This window comes from Phaenicophaeus curvirostris, chromosome 14 (assembly GCF_032191515.1).
Source record: "Phaenicophaeus curvirostris isolate KB17595 chromosome 14, BPBGC_Pcur_1.0, whole genome shotgun sequence".
NCBI classification, from domain to species: Eukaryota; Metazoa; Chordata; class Aves; order Cuculiformes; family Cuculidae; genus Phaenicophaeus; species Phaenicophaeus curvirostris.
The window spans coordinates 5,674,102-5,689,260 of NC_091405.1; the positions used below are offsets into that span (position 1 = coordinate 5,674,102).

General features: G+C 45.5%; 1 protein-coding gene across 1 annotated transcript in view; it reads right to left on the reverse strand.

Moving 5' to 3' along the window:
- SF3B3 (splicing factor 3b subunit 3) overlaps positions 1-15,159 on the reverse strand; it is a 29,698-nt gene that overhangs the window by 1,905 nt on the left and 12,634 nt on the right. Inside the window, exons 12-25 of the mRNA XM_069868769.1 lie at positions 12,529-12,680; positions 11,988-12,143; positions 11,414-11,569; positions 10,594-10,737; positions 9,578-9,700; positions 8,002-8,156; positions 6,714-6,888; positions 5,902-6,107; positions 4,801-4,957; positions 3,309-3,434; positions 2,035-2,247; positions 1,076-1,174; positions 490-633; positions 2-106 (exon numbers count right to left, since the gene is read on the reverse strand). Of these exons, the coding sequence (XP_069724870.1) occupies positions 2-106; positions 490-633; positions 1,076-1,174; positions 2,035-2,247; positions 3,309-3,434; positions 4,801-4,957; positions 5,902-6,107; positions 6,714-6,888; positions 8,002-8,156; positions 9,578-9,700; positions 10,594-10,737; positions 11,414-11,569; positions 11,988-12,143; positions 12,529-12,680 (2,111 nt within the window). The remainder of the gene's footprint in view (position 1; positions 107-489; positions 634-1,075; positions 1,175-2,034; positions 2,248-3,308; positions 3,435-4,800; positions 4,958-5,901; positions 6,108-6,713; positions 6,889-8,001; positions 8,157-9,577; positions 9,701-10,593; positions 10,738-11,413; positions 11,570-11,987; positions 12,144-12,528; positions 12,681-15,159) is intronic.

The window sequence follows — 15,159 nt, forward strand, 5'->3', positions numbered from 1 at the left end:
CCTTCACTGGGAAGTAGTAGGAGCGGAAACTGAGATGGTCTCGTCCACAGAGAGGAGGGTGCTCAGACCTTAAGTGCATTTCCACATGCTGGAAGAAGTCGTGATCCTAGAGAGATGACGAATTGGTAAGAGAATAGTTTGCTATGTGCCACTGCCACTGGTGAGTCAAGAGGACGCCCATCAAGCCAGGCGCTGCCATTACCAGGTCCTGCCAAAGACCCCTCCCCACAGACATGTCACCCAAGAGCTACTTCTCTGGAGCACCAACAGATTTAGAACAGCAATCCAACAAGAGAAGCTCTCAACTCTTCACAGAGCCAAGGCAGAACGAGTTAACAAGCTCCTTCTCCTTTGCATCAAACCCTGTCCCACAGCCACAGGCCTTCCTGCAGCCCAGCAGTTACCCTCAAGAGGCGCAGCACTAATGAAATGGCTGTGGATGAGCACACAAAGCAGTAAGTCTGCAGCATAACGACAGGGCCTGCTTACCTCATGGGAAGTAAAAGGGACCAAGATTCCTATCCCTCCCGATAAGGTGGTATAGACAAGAGATTCAGAGCCGCCTGGGATCAGCGTGGTCTTCTGCAAGGAAAGCACTGTCTCTCCCACGTGGTAATTCATAATCACTTCAGCCTGAAAGTCAACCACAGAAGAATGCTTTTTCTCTAGCTTGCATAAAAGCATCAAAGGGCCTGAGAGAGGAAAGCAGAATAGATTCGACCACCTGCTAGTTCTGAAATGCCTTTATAAAGAGGAAGTGCCTTCCACCTGTGACCAGATGGCAAAACTCAGCATGCCCATGAATTACCCTTTTCAGCTGGTCAAATGGATGCAAGTAATGAGGGAAAGCAGGAAAAGAAAATGAGCATGCTGCTTCAAACATCACAGAATAGGCATCGGCTGTGATTTCAGAAACTGAATTTGGCTCTCCATGACAGTGAAAAACGATAGATGTACGGTAGATGTACTGGCAGTTCTGTTCCTACACATCTCCTGGACAACACTGCAGAGGACCGCACAGAAAAGCAGCGCGCTCTTTCCCCACAATATCCACGCACTTCCCAAGAAGCATTACCTTCTGCGATGCTCCATTAAGCAGCCCTCTATCCCAGAGAGCTTTGTTGCCTGTAGGATCCTCATCTACCTCATCATTGGTGTTGGGAGGCAGTCTCACCTGTATAGAAAAAGGAAGAGAGAGTCACAAGCTGCAGAGAAGCAGCAGGTTATCTCTGCAGAATCCTTGTGGTCTTTGAAAGGCTGCTTTTGTGGACTCTACAAGAACCACTTTAAACAGAGCAAATCATCCATTTGCCCCTCCAAAAAGGTCTTTAGAATTTAAGGACAACGGCACTTGCAGGTCTGGTCAAAACAGTTTGAAGGTGGATCCTGCTAAGGAAATAGTTTGATGGATGTGGGGCAGGAAAGCCTAAGAGGACTGATTTGCGCGCATCAGCCAAATCCTGCAGGCGCAGCGCCTGACACTCGCTGAACCCTGCACTCCAAAGCACCCAAGCACGCTTCAGGAAGAGATCAAAGCCATGGCAGAAAGACCATCTATTCTTTCCTCCTCCCCTGCTGAAACCTGGCCAAGTGGGGAAGTGTCAGCGCTGACAAAGCCAACTTCTGAGAGGAAGTGACAGAGAAAGCTAAATGCCAGCAATGAGGTTTAGCCAGGGAAAGTAATAGCGATAAACTCTGACACAAGCTCTCAAGGGCCCTTTCATAGTCACAAGTTTCATTTCAAGGTTTAATCACGGCAAGTTATGGGGTAATTTCAGCACAAGTTATTGAATGCTACAAAAACATGGGGTTTTTTTGACCTGCCAATGCCTTAAAATTCTTTACTTTAATTGAACTGATAAACTGCAGCCATCCGTTATGATGAAAGCTAGTCACTCAGTAAAAACAAGTGAATGGTACAGGGCGTTGCCTCCAGCTAAGCACAGATTCTCATTCTTTTAAGACAAATCACGGATATTTTAAAGAAAAATACATAATGTCCAAAAAGCCCCAACTGCTCCGAATCGCACTCACCACACAGATGTTGCCAAATTTGTCTGCTCCAGCCACAGTGTCATAATCCAGGAGAGTTGCTGTAGTGACCCACCGTGGATAAGTGTCATCAGCAAAGATGATGAGCTGGTTCTCATTCCTTTTGTAGCGCACCCAGATGAAACTCTCCTGAACATCTGAAACAATCACTCTGTGCCCGATGGTTTGGATCCCACAGATGTAGTTGGCAATGTGCTTTTGAGAGAAAGAACAAAGCCTGAGTGCTTTAAACAGGGAAGCAAACCTCAGTGTCTCTATAACCTACTCCCCCTGTGAACCATGGCCCCCTTTTCATTCCCCATCATTCCCTCCAAAACTACTTCTCACTTCTGGCATGCTACAGCCCCAATCTAAATACACTGTCAGTACAGGTCCTTGCAACCTATCATCCACCCCGCAGCATTCCCAGCCTGCGGAATACAAGCAATAGCCAGAGAATAGGCACTTGAGGTGAGCCTATGTACTGAGATGCCAGTGACAGTCCTGCACGCACACACTGCTTCAGTGTTCCCTCACTACTGTGGTTGTGAAAGACCAGAGGATGAAAGCTTTGATTTTGTACATGAGTCACATTTTGGGAAAAAACCTCCAAAACACAAAAACCTGTTCACCTACAAGCTCCTATTCTGCCTGTGAGCCTGCTGGAGCTCCTTTGTGTAGTAATGAGCAACAGGCACAGGTTCTGCAGCTTGCATGAGAGAGGGAGGAGCAAGCAGTTAAGAGTTAGAAAACCATACTCTGCTCTTTCTTTTCCTAAAGTACCAGAGATCTTCAGCAAAAGGACCATCTACTTCAAGGAGAAAATCCCCTTAAGATTTTGGGGATCTGAAGAGGTGCTTGTATGCACCCTCCAGCTTCTGTCCCCTGCCTGCTGATCACCTGAACTAAGAAAACAAGTCCAGCAATTATGTTTGTACCTCTCACAACTGCAGCAGGTGGCCACAGGCATGGTCTATATAGGCCTGTGAAACTGCTGCATGAGTCCATTAACAGCCTGCATCCAGCTCACACAAAAAGGAACACTGCTCTCTAAATGGCGAAGGGAAAGCAGAGCGTGTGCTCACGGTGCAGCAGTGGAGCACAACAGCCCAGTCCAGTCAGAGCTGCCAACTCTGCTCTGGATGCAGGCACCGAGTGCCCACCAGCAAGGCACAGACACACAACAACAAAAGCAGCAGCTTGTTTCACTCCTGCTGCAAATGCAAAGCATCACTCGCTTCAAATTAACAGCTCTGGTCAAGAACAAAAGGCAGTACCTTATTCTCACACTTCCGAAGCAGTTTCTTCTTGCCCAGGTCATATACACGTAGGAGCTTTCCAACTCCAATTAAGACTCTACCTTGGAACGGAGCAATGGCTGCAGGAACCTCCTCCACTGGGGTCTAGAGAGGGAAGAGAAAGACTGTGAGCCCCCCATTAACAGAGCTAACCTTAGACACACCAAGCTTCAGAATGGATTCAGCTGAAGGTCACTGGCCTGTGCCAAAGCTTTCAATGTAAAAGGCTAATCACAATCTTTTCCTACAGACAAGGCAAAAGGTCAGCCCTCTGAAGGCCTTTTCACAGCAACACCTGCCACTCACAGGGCTAAGAGAACTTTGGGTGCTATGCAAACACCACACTGCTGGCAGCACACCTTAACTGGAGCCTAGGACTGCCTTAAGAACCCCACACTGGGCAGACGGCAGCAGCAAAGATCTTACTGCCTCAGCTCTTAGTTTTGATTTATATGCAACAGAAAGACTTTGCGTCAATCCATCCAGATTGTTTGTTCTTAAAACAAAGGCATGAATCTAATTCAGCCATCTGCCACAGATGCTCTGAAGCTGTTGCTGAAGAAAGTGTTAAATATGAACAATTCCAGTGTGCCCACAATTCCAGTAACTCAGACAGGGCTGAAAAATCTCCCATCGCTCATCAATCCAGAAGGGTCAGCCACAGTAGAAAATGGGAGCATTTAGAGAGCTTCCAGTTACAGCAGTCCTAGCTTGGCTGCACTGGCTAGAAGAAGTTATTTCATATCATCAGCTCTGTCAGCTTCCAAGTGTGTGTTCAGTGGCATCAGAAGAGGCCCTGGTCCAGGACAGAACCCACTCATTCCATTGGGACTGTAGGAAGTGAATAAGCCGCAACATTCCTTTCCACGTGCTCATCTGGTCAAGTCCCAGCCATGCTGGCAGCCCACGGAAAGGAGAACAGATTTATTCTTTTTTAATAAGAGTCCTGCTGAAACCCTGGCTAAAGCCCCAGAGCCTTGCCAAGCAAGATGGCCACTAAGCGATTACTCATTTCTACACACAACCAAAACAGCATCAGAGAAAAGATGACAGCTCATGCCAGCTCCATGTGGCCAGCCGAGGACCAAGAGCCTCAGCACCACCGCTCAACTGACCCAAGTACAAGTTCACTTCGTAAACAAGTGCTCACTATTCCCAAAAGAAAACAGAGCAGTTTTTCTCTCCTCTTATGAGACCAGAAAGCCCCCTGCTCCTTTCTTATCTACCAATGAGATGGATAAGACTACAGCTAAAGCAAAGGACTGGGACACAGAACTCTTGGGAAATCCGTGTTCAATTCTCAACTCTGCAAAAACTGTCCCAAATGATTTTGGAGGAGGCAGCTTATTTTCTCCAAGGCCGCTCCCAGTGTGCAACATCAGCATGACAATCTCACCCAGGATTCACTGAACAGTGCAATATCGCTATAGCGTTCAGGGTGAAGTAACAGCTATTCCATCATCCCTCTCACCTTGTGCAGAAACTCCAGCTTCTCACCATTATTCACCAGCTTGTACGTGTAGACAAATCCCCCAGCAACCGAGCGTGGGTTCAGAATCAGGTCCTTGGCAACTCCCACCAGCACATACCACTCATCACCAGTATTGGAGAAGCGGCACACGGCCACACTGGGGATGACAAGATGGGCCAGGAGATCAGTGACATGACACAAACGAAAGCTGCACACACAGACTGGACCCCCTGACAGCATAACTTGCACCTAGCCAGTCAGAGATGCAGGAGCCCAACCTTCCAACAACAACATGTCACTTGCAGAGGTCATTCTTCCTCCCTGCAGAAATGTTTTAACACAGATTTCTTAATTCTTTCACACTCCCCATATAAAAAGATATGCTCCAGCTGTCACATCTGCCCAAAGCATTATTTTAATGTTTTCACAGTGCCCGAAGCATTACTTTTGTACTTTCATAGGCTGGACACTGCCAAGCAATGTTCAAAGCTCCTCTAGAGGCTGTTTTTCAAAGGCTGTTGCAATCTGGACACGTACATATAACTTTCCTCACCTTCCAATGTTATTTCCCACCCAGTGCCTAGCTCAGTCAGGTTGGGAATCCTGGACAAAACAGGACAGAGTCAGCCTTTTGGCCTATCATGACCTAACTCCGCTTCACCTGCTGAGGCACTCACTATTCTTTGTGGTTATCATGTTGGTTTTCCCCTACAGTCCCTCTAACACTTCCTTTCCGCTTAATCTATACTCAGTTCATCTGGATGAGAAGGGGAAGCGAGATAGCAGTACATTCTCTTGTTCCCAACTTTCTTATCTGTCATTTCCATCCCTGTGTTCTTTAAGCACTGGGGCTCAGCAAACACATCTGGAGCACCAGCTCTTAGTGTCACACAAACACATCAGAGTGGGAAGGGAACGGAAGGAAAGGCAAGACAAAAGCTTTAAGCACGTGGCAATCACTTCTAGAATATCAAGCCAATCTCCTGATAACATGCTGCATCTGAATTTCAACTCAGTAACAGCTAAACAAGAGAGGGGAAAAAACCCACATGAGCCTCATCACAAGCCAAGATTCTTACTGCATCTGGAAATCCTCCTTACCTGAAGGCAGCTTCATTCTGCTCTAGCTGGACCAGATCTAATGTATTTCCCTGGATGGGATTCATCACCCTGATAACAGAAGCCCACTGTCCATTCCCAGCCTTTGGAGCACCAAAGATGGACTCGGGAAGATTCTCATTCAGGAAGGCTGCAGCCATCTCTGCAGCCAACTCCCTCTCATCTTCACCTGCAGCCTCCACCATTTCCTATGGCACATTTAAAGGACAGGAGAAAAGAACAGCTTGGTGGATTTCCTTTCCAGACATGCTGATGCTCTAGATAGAATACAGCCTCCCCGTTTCCCCTAAACCCAGCTATTCCAGGGCAAGGCACTGCTTTGAAGACATAAAAGCCACCAAATCCCAAAGCTTCCACCCACCCTGAGCTTATTCCCAAGGGAGCCTCTGCAGCGCTGAGCACAGCAGTGTTAGCCCTGCCCAAGAGGCAGTTGCCTGGGGAGCTCTCCCTCCAAACCAGCTACTCTGGAAACAATATTGAGAAGAAAATAACCCAGTGAAATCTAAGCATCCTCAAGCAGTCACAGAAAACACAGAGAGTGGTGTTACACAAGCAGTATTATCCTCCAATACGTGGTTCTTAAAGCCCACTGCGATAACATGCAAAGAAAGGCACATTTGGAAGCAGCATATTCTGCTGAAATTTGCGTTTTGAGGCAGATCTTTGCTCCCTTCAGCCCCCACATTCACAAAGGGCACAAAAATTTGCAGGTAGCTGTAGCTGGGAACTAGTGAGCAGGGTGGATTTCCAGCTGCAGGGAACAGACACATGTACCTGTCCCCCACCCCAATTACCTCAGCCATTTGCTGCTTCCGCTGCGCCTTGGTGGCCTCGGTGTAAGCATTGTGGTCTGTCTCAATGATGATCAGGTTGTTGCTCTCTGGGTGAATGACAAATTTTCGGGGTGTGTACTGCAACGGGAAGGCAACCTGGTTGAAGACTGCCCCCAGCTTCTCCAATGCCAAAATCCTGGGGGACAAAGATGTGACACGCGTTCAATAAGGTCCAAAAGAACCCATCCAAGAGAACAAAACTACAGTTGAGCTCTACATTGTGGAACCGGCCAGCACTGAAGACAAGAAGCACCTTTCCTGGACCAGATGGCAACTAGCAAACTGCTCGAGAGACGAGAGCAAAACTACAGCACCCTAAACAGGAGCTTATACTGTGAGGCAGGCATGCTCTGCAGTACGGGATCCTTGACTTGAGGGCTCTCACTGTCCCGGGAGCATTCTGAGTGCCTGTCCCTTTTGGACAGGCTGCTGGCATGCCAAAGCAAATCTATCCTGAGAGGAATAAAGAGCACGCAAAGAGGGTAAGTGCACATTCGGGGAACACATCATCTGAATCTAAACGTGACACAGCCTTTGACACACAATCACATGCTCCTCAGAGGCACTTTAGTTAAAAGAGTAACAAAAAATGCAATGCCAAGTCTTTCTTCCTGTGACTTGCCAGCTGAAATGCCAGTTCTTTTGGCATCTGGTGACTAAAAACCACAAGTCTCTCCAGAAAGAATGACTCCTTTAAAAGCAGTGAATGCTGTAATATTTCAATGAGGACAGATATGAAAAAAGTGCCTGTTCAACTGCATAAAGCAGAGCTCCTGAATTCATATTCCCCTATTTAGTAAATAATAATAATAATAATGTGTTGTTTAGATACACCCCTGTCATGTCTCCAATTTCTTATATCTCACATGACTTGTTTTCTGCAAAGTAGCAAATTCTGATCACAAGCCACAAGGTCCTAATACAAAACAGGCTCAGAATTATTAAAAGCTTCCCTCCTCTCAACAAATTCAAAAATAGCTTTAATTACATCTGCTATTTAAATCAGAGACCCGCACCCTGTTTCTTTGACAGCATAATTATATTTGTATTCCATCTGTTTTCTGAAATTCATCCAAATGTTTCTATCAAATCCATTATCTGTGATCAAATAACGCACACTCCCCTCCCTTGATTGTTAAGCTAAGTCACTTCACCTTTTTCTTTTTGAATGTCTAGTAAGGATTCACCACCCCTCCCTCAGCCCAGCATCCTGGCCCAGAAGTACTCACCTTCTCCCACCAACACTTACCTCAACGTGTTTGTGGAGATGGCTACAATGCCCTCTGGGCACTGCTCAGAAGCAAAACCAGACGCAAATTCTAGTGTCTCATAAGACAGGGGAGTCAGGTGGAAGCGTGACTGATAGGAATAACTAAGCCAGGAACGGCTTGACATGGCCAGCACCTGGAAAAGACAAGCAACAAAATTATTAGATGATGGGGGTAAACTCACTCCTTGCAACATGAATGGATACAGAGCGCTGGGCTCTTAGTGACCAGAACAACAGAATTCCCCATCCAGTCCAGAGCACACCTTCAGAGTTACTCCTTGCTTTCAAGATGGTTTTATCTGGAAACTGTAAGGCACAAAGAGGAACTTTAAAGCATTATCAAGACAAGGAATCCTCAAACTAAGGTCAAATAAAAATTATCTGCAAAAGCCAAGATCAACAAATGCCCTCATATGTCCCCTTTTTTAAAAACAATAGCCTGTTCTAATGGGAACAGTCTTTTAAAATAAATATTGCTTTGTTACAATACAAATGCTGCACATTTACTTAAAATGACCAGTAGCCTATTTTCAATGAAGTTCAGGGAAACAAAGGAAGCAGACTTCTAAACTCTTCAGCTTCATACATTTGGCTAAACCCGTTTCACTGCAACCCAATTTCCTGTGTAAGTGACAAAAGCTGGAATCACACTGGAACACTCGCAGCCTGCTCCAAGCCCATCACTGATGGGCCACAAGGAGTATGTTTTTTCTCCCCATATTCGAAACAAGCAATGAAGACTGGCCTCAAAGCAGAAAAGCACTCGGCTATTCCACAAACATTCTCTGCTAGAGCCATGAATCTCCTCACGTCCCAGGTGCAGCTGGCAGAGTGGCAGGAGCACGCTGAAGAGATTCACCCAGTGTACCATAACACTAAATGAGAGCTCAGCTCCCCAGATCCAGACCCCTACGCTGACCAGCAATATTTCCCAACTCTGAAGGTGTCATCCAAAAATGAGTCAAGCAGGGGGTGGCTGATCTCCCCAGTGCCCCATCAGAAGGGCTGGAAATGGCACTTCCGATGAAACACATTCTTCCCTCTATGCCAAATCCTGCAAATATTTTCCTTGAACCATGCAGAGCAGCTGTCCAGCCCCTGGCTGAGCCATTCTCAACACATACAGGAGACAACATCCACTGCATCAAGGAGTCAAAGGGCAAGATTTCCACACAGGGCTGCTTCTGTCCCTGTGCACTGAGAGGCAAGACGAGGTTTTTCAGCGCCTCTAACCCTAAGAAGCTACTCAGAGCTTTGCAGACACACTGCAAACACAGCCTATGGGCCAGATGAGTCCTAGTTCAAAGAAGTCACAGCAGTACTACCCATTACTTCCTAGAAACTAAGATGAACACCAACAAGAATAAGGCTGTTTGTGAAAGAGCAAGCTGTGAGCTAGGCAGCTCCATAATTAAGTCATTCTGCTTCCCACCCTTACCCAGAGGGTCCTGCTGTCCTGCAACAATGTTTCCCCACCCTGTCCACCAATGAGGAAAACCAAGATGCTGCATCTGGGGACTGGATCTGCATCCTTCTGAGAGCTTGTCTCACTTACCGCCTCTTGGCCTTGCATCCGGACTCGGAAGAGTTTCACAGGCCGCGAGCCAAGGTATCTGGTCCTGGTATCGGAAAGATCCCCAGTAACAGGATCCAAGACAGTTCGCAGCAGTACACCATTCTTGACATGAGCAAACCAAAAGGTTAGGTCAAGATGACAGACAAGAAATAAATAGCTACAGGCATTATTCAAAGCAGAGAGGTAATTTCTGAAGACTTAGGTGTTTGTTTTCCTAGCTTTTAGTCTCTTCTACAACTACGCTGTATATAAATTGGCTCTTAATATTAAAAAGCATTGCAGAAAGGAATTACCGCAAACCAACCAAACCAATCCACCTCCCTTAAATGAAGCCAAAATAAACAGATTGAGAAATTTGGTGCATCACACAGGCCATGAAAACCTGGAGGGATGATTCCAGATCCTAAATGCTCTTGGTACAAAGCCTTTACCCAAAAACTCATGCTACTTAAGAAAAGCTTGCATTCTGACCTCAAACTCAAGCCAGATGAAAGAACCTAGACCATTCTGATTATTTTCACCACATGTTGAATTGTCAAACCAACATTTTTTGGTCAAAGATCACAGAGTCAGTACTGGATACAACAAAAAGCTGTGCAACAGCAGAGTTATTAGAGCCTGTGGCTGTGGGCAGCAACTTCTTTCATACTCTGCCCTACAGGCAGTTTTTAAAGAACTGTCCAACAACACTTCACCCAGAAAGTTTTAGAATGTGCTCTTTCTGGAAGGGAAAAAGCACAATTTGTCCTACGCTAAGTTTGGGACAATATGCTGTCTTTTGATTCATCTCAAGTCCAGAAACGTATGGGGAAATTTGCACCTCTACTGAGTCACAGAGCGAATTCCCCAGTCCCCATTGTTAAACATGTTGTAGCAAAGAGGGAACAGCCAGGCTTTGTGTTGTGTTGCTTGATGACAAGGCTATTGCAGCAATCCAACTTTCAAATGAATTCTCATTAAGAAACACCTCTCAGAGCCAGGCTGGCACCTCTTACCTGCAGTCCAATGTTCAGGTACAGAAAGCCAATGGAGCCCCTCTCCCCTAGCTCATCCTGCTTCTCTGTTCCACCCATCTCCACGATACACAGAGACTCGGGCTGCGCAGGAAGGGCTTGCATGCTCAGTGGCTGCAGGCAATCCTGGGGGAGACAAGAAAGAGGTATCGCTCAGTTGGCAAGACTTGGCACAGCAAGAGGGGATTCAAGCTCCATCTAAGGAGCTTAAGGATGCCCTTTTACATCTCCATAAAGAAGTATTCAGCACAGAAAAAAAGTCACAATAGGCTCTGGCTCTGTGGATTTTGGCAAGCAGAAGTGGTTGCAGCTCTGAGGTTTGGAGAAGATAAACTGGATCCTTTCAAACCATTCTAGCACAGTTTACAGCTATTTAGCAGGAAGAAACCTGAACAAAGTCTGTTACTTCAGTCATTCCCTGAACACTCATCTGTTGCAGGCAGAGGAGTAACAATGCTGGATTGCCGCTGACCTGCTTGCAGAATGCATTTACTACAGGTATAAACAGTGAGATGGGCGAAAAAGCCACCAAACCCGAAAATAAAACAAAGAGAATGCTTTCATTTTCTCATCAGCTCATTTCCAGGAAGGAGGGTGAGACTATATAAAAAGGCAATCTGTTTCAGTTTAAGATCAAAGGCCATGCTTTCTCCCCCTGCAGCAGAGAGAAGCTGAGAAAGCTCTTCGTTCCTGGTCATCCACCTGAATACGGAAAGACAGCTTGGATGGACGCAGTCCGTCTGAAACACCCTTCTGAACATTTCGAGCCAATGGAAGAGTCAGTAACGGAACAGCTACTCACCGAAGGGTCAAGGGAAATGATTCTGACTGTATTGTCCACCAGCCCTACAGCAAGGAACCGGGAACGCTGCTCCCCAGGGGGAACATTCGCCAGGCTCATGCAAACCACATCGGCTGACATCTCCTTTCTCTCAGTGTATTCATTCAGCTGTCCTGACTGAGACAGAAAAAGACAAGACTTGTTAATTAGCTAACGCAGCAACAAGCACCAAAATGTCTTTCCACACTCTCCCTTGACCTGTTTTGTTTTTTTGTCTTTTAAAGATAGTGCTTTGGATTCTTTTGTATTTTTTGAAAATCATTTCTTTACAGTTTTATTTCAGCTACAGCTGGAAGAACCAGAATACCAATAGGGTAAGTACATGATTTCCAGTCATAGTTATGAACTTCAGAGATCGTAGCCATTAAATCATCTCAGACAGACAGAGTCTAGACATGCAAGGGCTTTGATCAATCTACTCTAGGTCACTTCACTACAGATTCCTTTCCCACAGGTCTGATCATGGATCAATCTCCGACATCCCTCATAGTCTGCCTAACTCTTCCAAACTGATTTACAACATCAACACACATACCGGGTCCATCTCAAAGTAAACCAGTTCTCCTCCAGTCAGTGCTATCACTACTTGTCGCTGGTTCACAGCACACTTCACAATGGTTTTCTTCCCTGGTGTTTTCCATTCATTTACTCTCTTATCTGCTCGAATGTGCCGGATCCCATCTGGATAAACCTGAAGGAAAAAGCCAGATCAATTCTGTATTTACCATCCCTTCCCAACTCCTGTTTCACTGGTGATTCTGACACAGAAAAAGCAGAAGGCAAGCACCACTCCGGGCAGCGATGATCGTTAGCTATGCAACAGGCCAGACTACTAAAAAGCCACTTGCCAGCTGGACGCATTGCATCTTTGAATCAGAGCAAGGAACTACTGAGCAATCACTGAAGGACATAAGGACCATCTTCAGCTGGTCCAGCTCCACTTCGCAGGATATGAAAAGGGAAAGGCTGAATTGGTGCCACTCTGCCAATCTGCAACTTTAGACATGACATACGTTGTGCTACCGTAGAAACCACAGCCTTGCAGCAAGCAGAGAGTTGTAGACGTGTTAGATTACCTGCACCAATGCATCATCACCAAGGAGAGAGCAGGACAAGGTGGGTGTAGTACCCAGAAATCCAGAGTCAGTCACTTCTTCTACAGTCTCTCCGATAGACAGCACAAGAGTGGCATTCACGAAGGACACAATAATGTAGGCATCAAATTCATCTGGTCAAGGGAGACAGGGAAAAAAAGGGTGCTGATTAAATAAATGCAAATCTTCCCAACAAAATTAGTAGTCTGACAGATATCTAGCAGTCACTTTTCAGCAGAATTCCTGTGATAATTACATCTGCTGGCAGTATTGTGCAAGTTCGTTCTAGGACACACTGTCCAAAAGCCAGCCACTGCTGGACTCCAAACAGTGCAAGACCGAGCCAGGGATCAAATCGTGATCCAGATACAGAGGCAATTTGTGATAATCTGGATTTGGTCAAGCAAGACTCCTGCCTACTTTTTTTCAAAGACTACACAAGGTCTAAGCCCTTTAAGACACTTGCCACCCCTCAACAAGAGTGGATGAATCCAGTTTTAACACCCAAAGTCAAATGAAATGCTCTCTTTCAATAATCTGCACGCGTGGAACCCATCTGCAGAAACCAGACCATGGACATCGCAAACAGGAGGCTACAGGATCACATCTTTATCTTGTAACCGTGTAATAATGGGTACAGAGAACAATTCCAGTGCATTGACACAGAGGAGATCAGGGTTAGCCTGCTCTACCCTCGGCCAGCAGCTCAACTAGCTTACATTCATCCGGCCACCCATACAGCCTCCTGGGATGAGAAAAAGAGCAGACACTGACCTTTACTTCTACTGGAATAAGTGACAGTATTGCAACCATTACCTCCAGTACTGGCTTCTCCCAAAGAGAACAGCTTGCAAGAGTCCAGTAGCCTGGATGTGGAAAAGCCATGCTAATCAAATAGTCTTAAGAGCTCATTTTGACATTGGGAAACTTTGTGGGAAACAAGGGTAGTAGGACTAGATAAAGGGACTGTTTTACTGCTGTCCATTTTCATTCTGCAGAAAGTGATAGGCATTAAAGAGGGGGAGAGCAAATTCTCATTAAAGCAGAATAACAAAAGCAACAGAAACAATGAAGTCTGTTGGGACATGGAGCCAGGAGCCTTGGTGGAGAAACAAGATTGCCTCAGAGAAAAAACTCTACTGCGGTTGTCACGCAAGTGCTATTTCTTAAAAGAAAAAATTCCCTGTTTTAACCCAATGTGACCCAAAGCTCAGACTTATGCACCACAGCACAAGACAACTGGCTGAGGTGAGAATGTAAGACAGTTGTTACAGTTTGTGCCCTTCAGCAGAGCTTCTCCATAATTTCCAAATGTGGGAGACCTGGAGAAGTAGCAAATGACTCTAAGAGAAAGAAAATAGAGAATTCTAACTGGGATGAGTACAGGATGTCATCAAATACCACACAGCAGCTTAAAGAAATTGAACAGGGTTAACTGAAACAAACGCTTCAGGAACTGATCCTTATCCACCCTGTTTAGAGGGAGGTGTTGCCAAACCTGCTGTGTCACATTTATAACAAAGTTCTTACATACAGCTGAAAATATGCGAGTGAAAAAACCCACCAGTCTTTTCTCCAACATCTGGTACGCAGACCACAGCTCTGATCAAACTAAAAGGCTTTGTATAATTAAAGCAATTCCAACAGCGGTCTGTGGCATAAACTCCATATTAAGTGGTCACAGCCTATAACCTCTAACATGCTCCCAAACCCCAAACAGGAGCAGGTCCACTTGAGGAAATAAGAAAACAAGAACTGAACCTACAAACAGAAAGGAATCTCTAACATTAACTTCCTAAACCCTTGGCTAAACAAGAACATTTCTCTAGCATTAACAGTACATGGTAAAAGTTCAGGCATGACGTACGCCATTACACACCAGTTATTTTCTACACTAAAGAGCAGCTTCTCCTACAGACATGCATGAATTTGTCAAAATCAAAAGCCTGCAAGAATTCCTCGACTACTTTAAACGGAGACTCTAGCAGTTCACAGGCTAAGCATTTAATTCATAAATACCCTGTAGACAGGATGTTTTAAAAATTCCATTTCAAAGAGCATTGTTGCTTTCCAAGCTTCTTGAGAGCTGCTGCCTTCCTCCCTAGGGGCTGTCATTCTCATGATAAACCACCATGTCCCAGCTGGAGGCTTAACCATGTGATTTGGAGCAGGACAAAACTCCCATTTGGAAGCAAAACAGATTCCCTTAGTCCTACTCAAAACTCATTCCTACCTCTTAATACTCTTTTAGCTCTTTCTTTTCACTGGCTTACAGTTGTATTAGAGCGTGCCTTTAAGTCTGTGTCAATAATAGTGACAAGTACATTTTTGCTGAAGCCCAGCAGTGTTGCTTAACGCCTCCCTGCTGCAGCTTTTGAAATAAAGGGTTTGATTTACCAGAATGAAGTCTTAATAAGATGCATTGATCTAAATTCAAACAACACAATTTTGGTTTAGAAAACATAGCAGCCCAGTTGAAATTAAGAGGACTAAATCCCTAGGGCACACTGAGAAGCATCTCAGAAAAAGAAGAGATCTATAGATTTTAATATGAAAAGAGATCGACTGAGCTCTGCACGATCCCACACAAAACATCAGGCTGCCCAGAGTTCT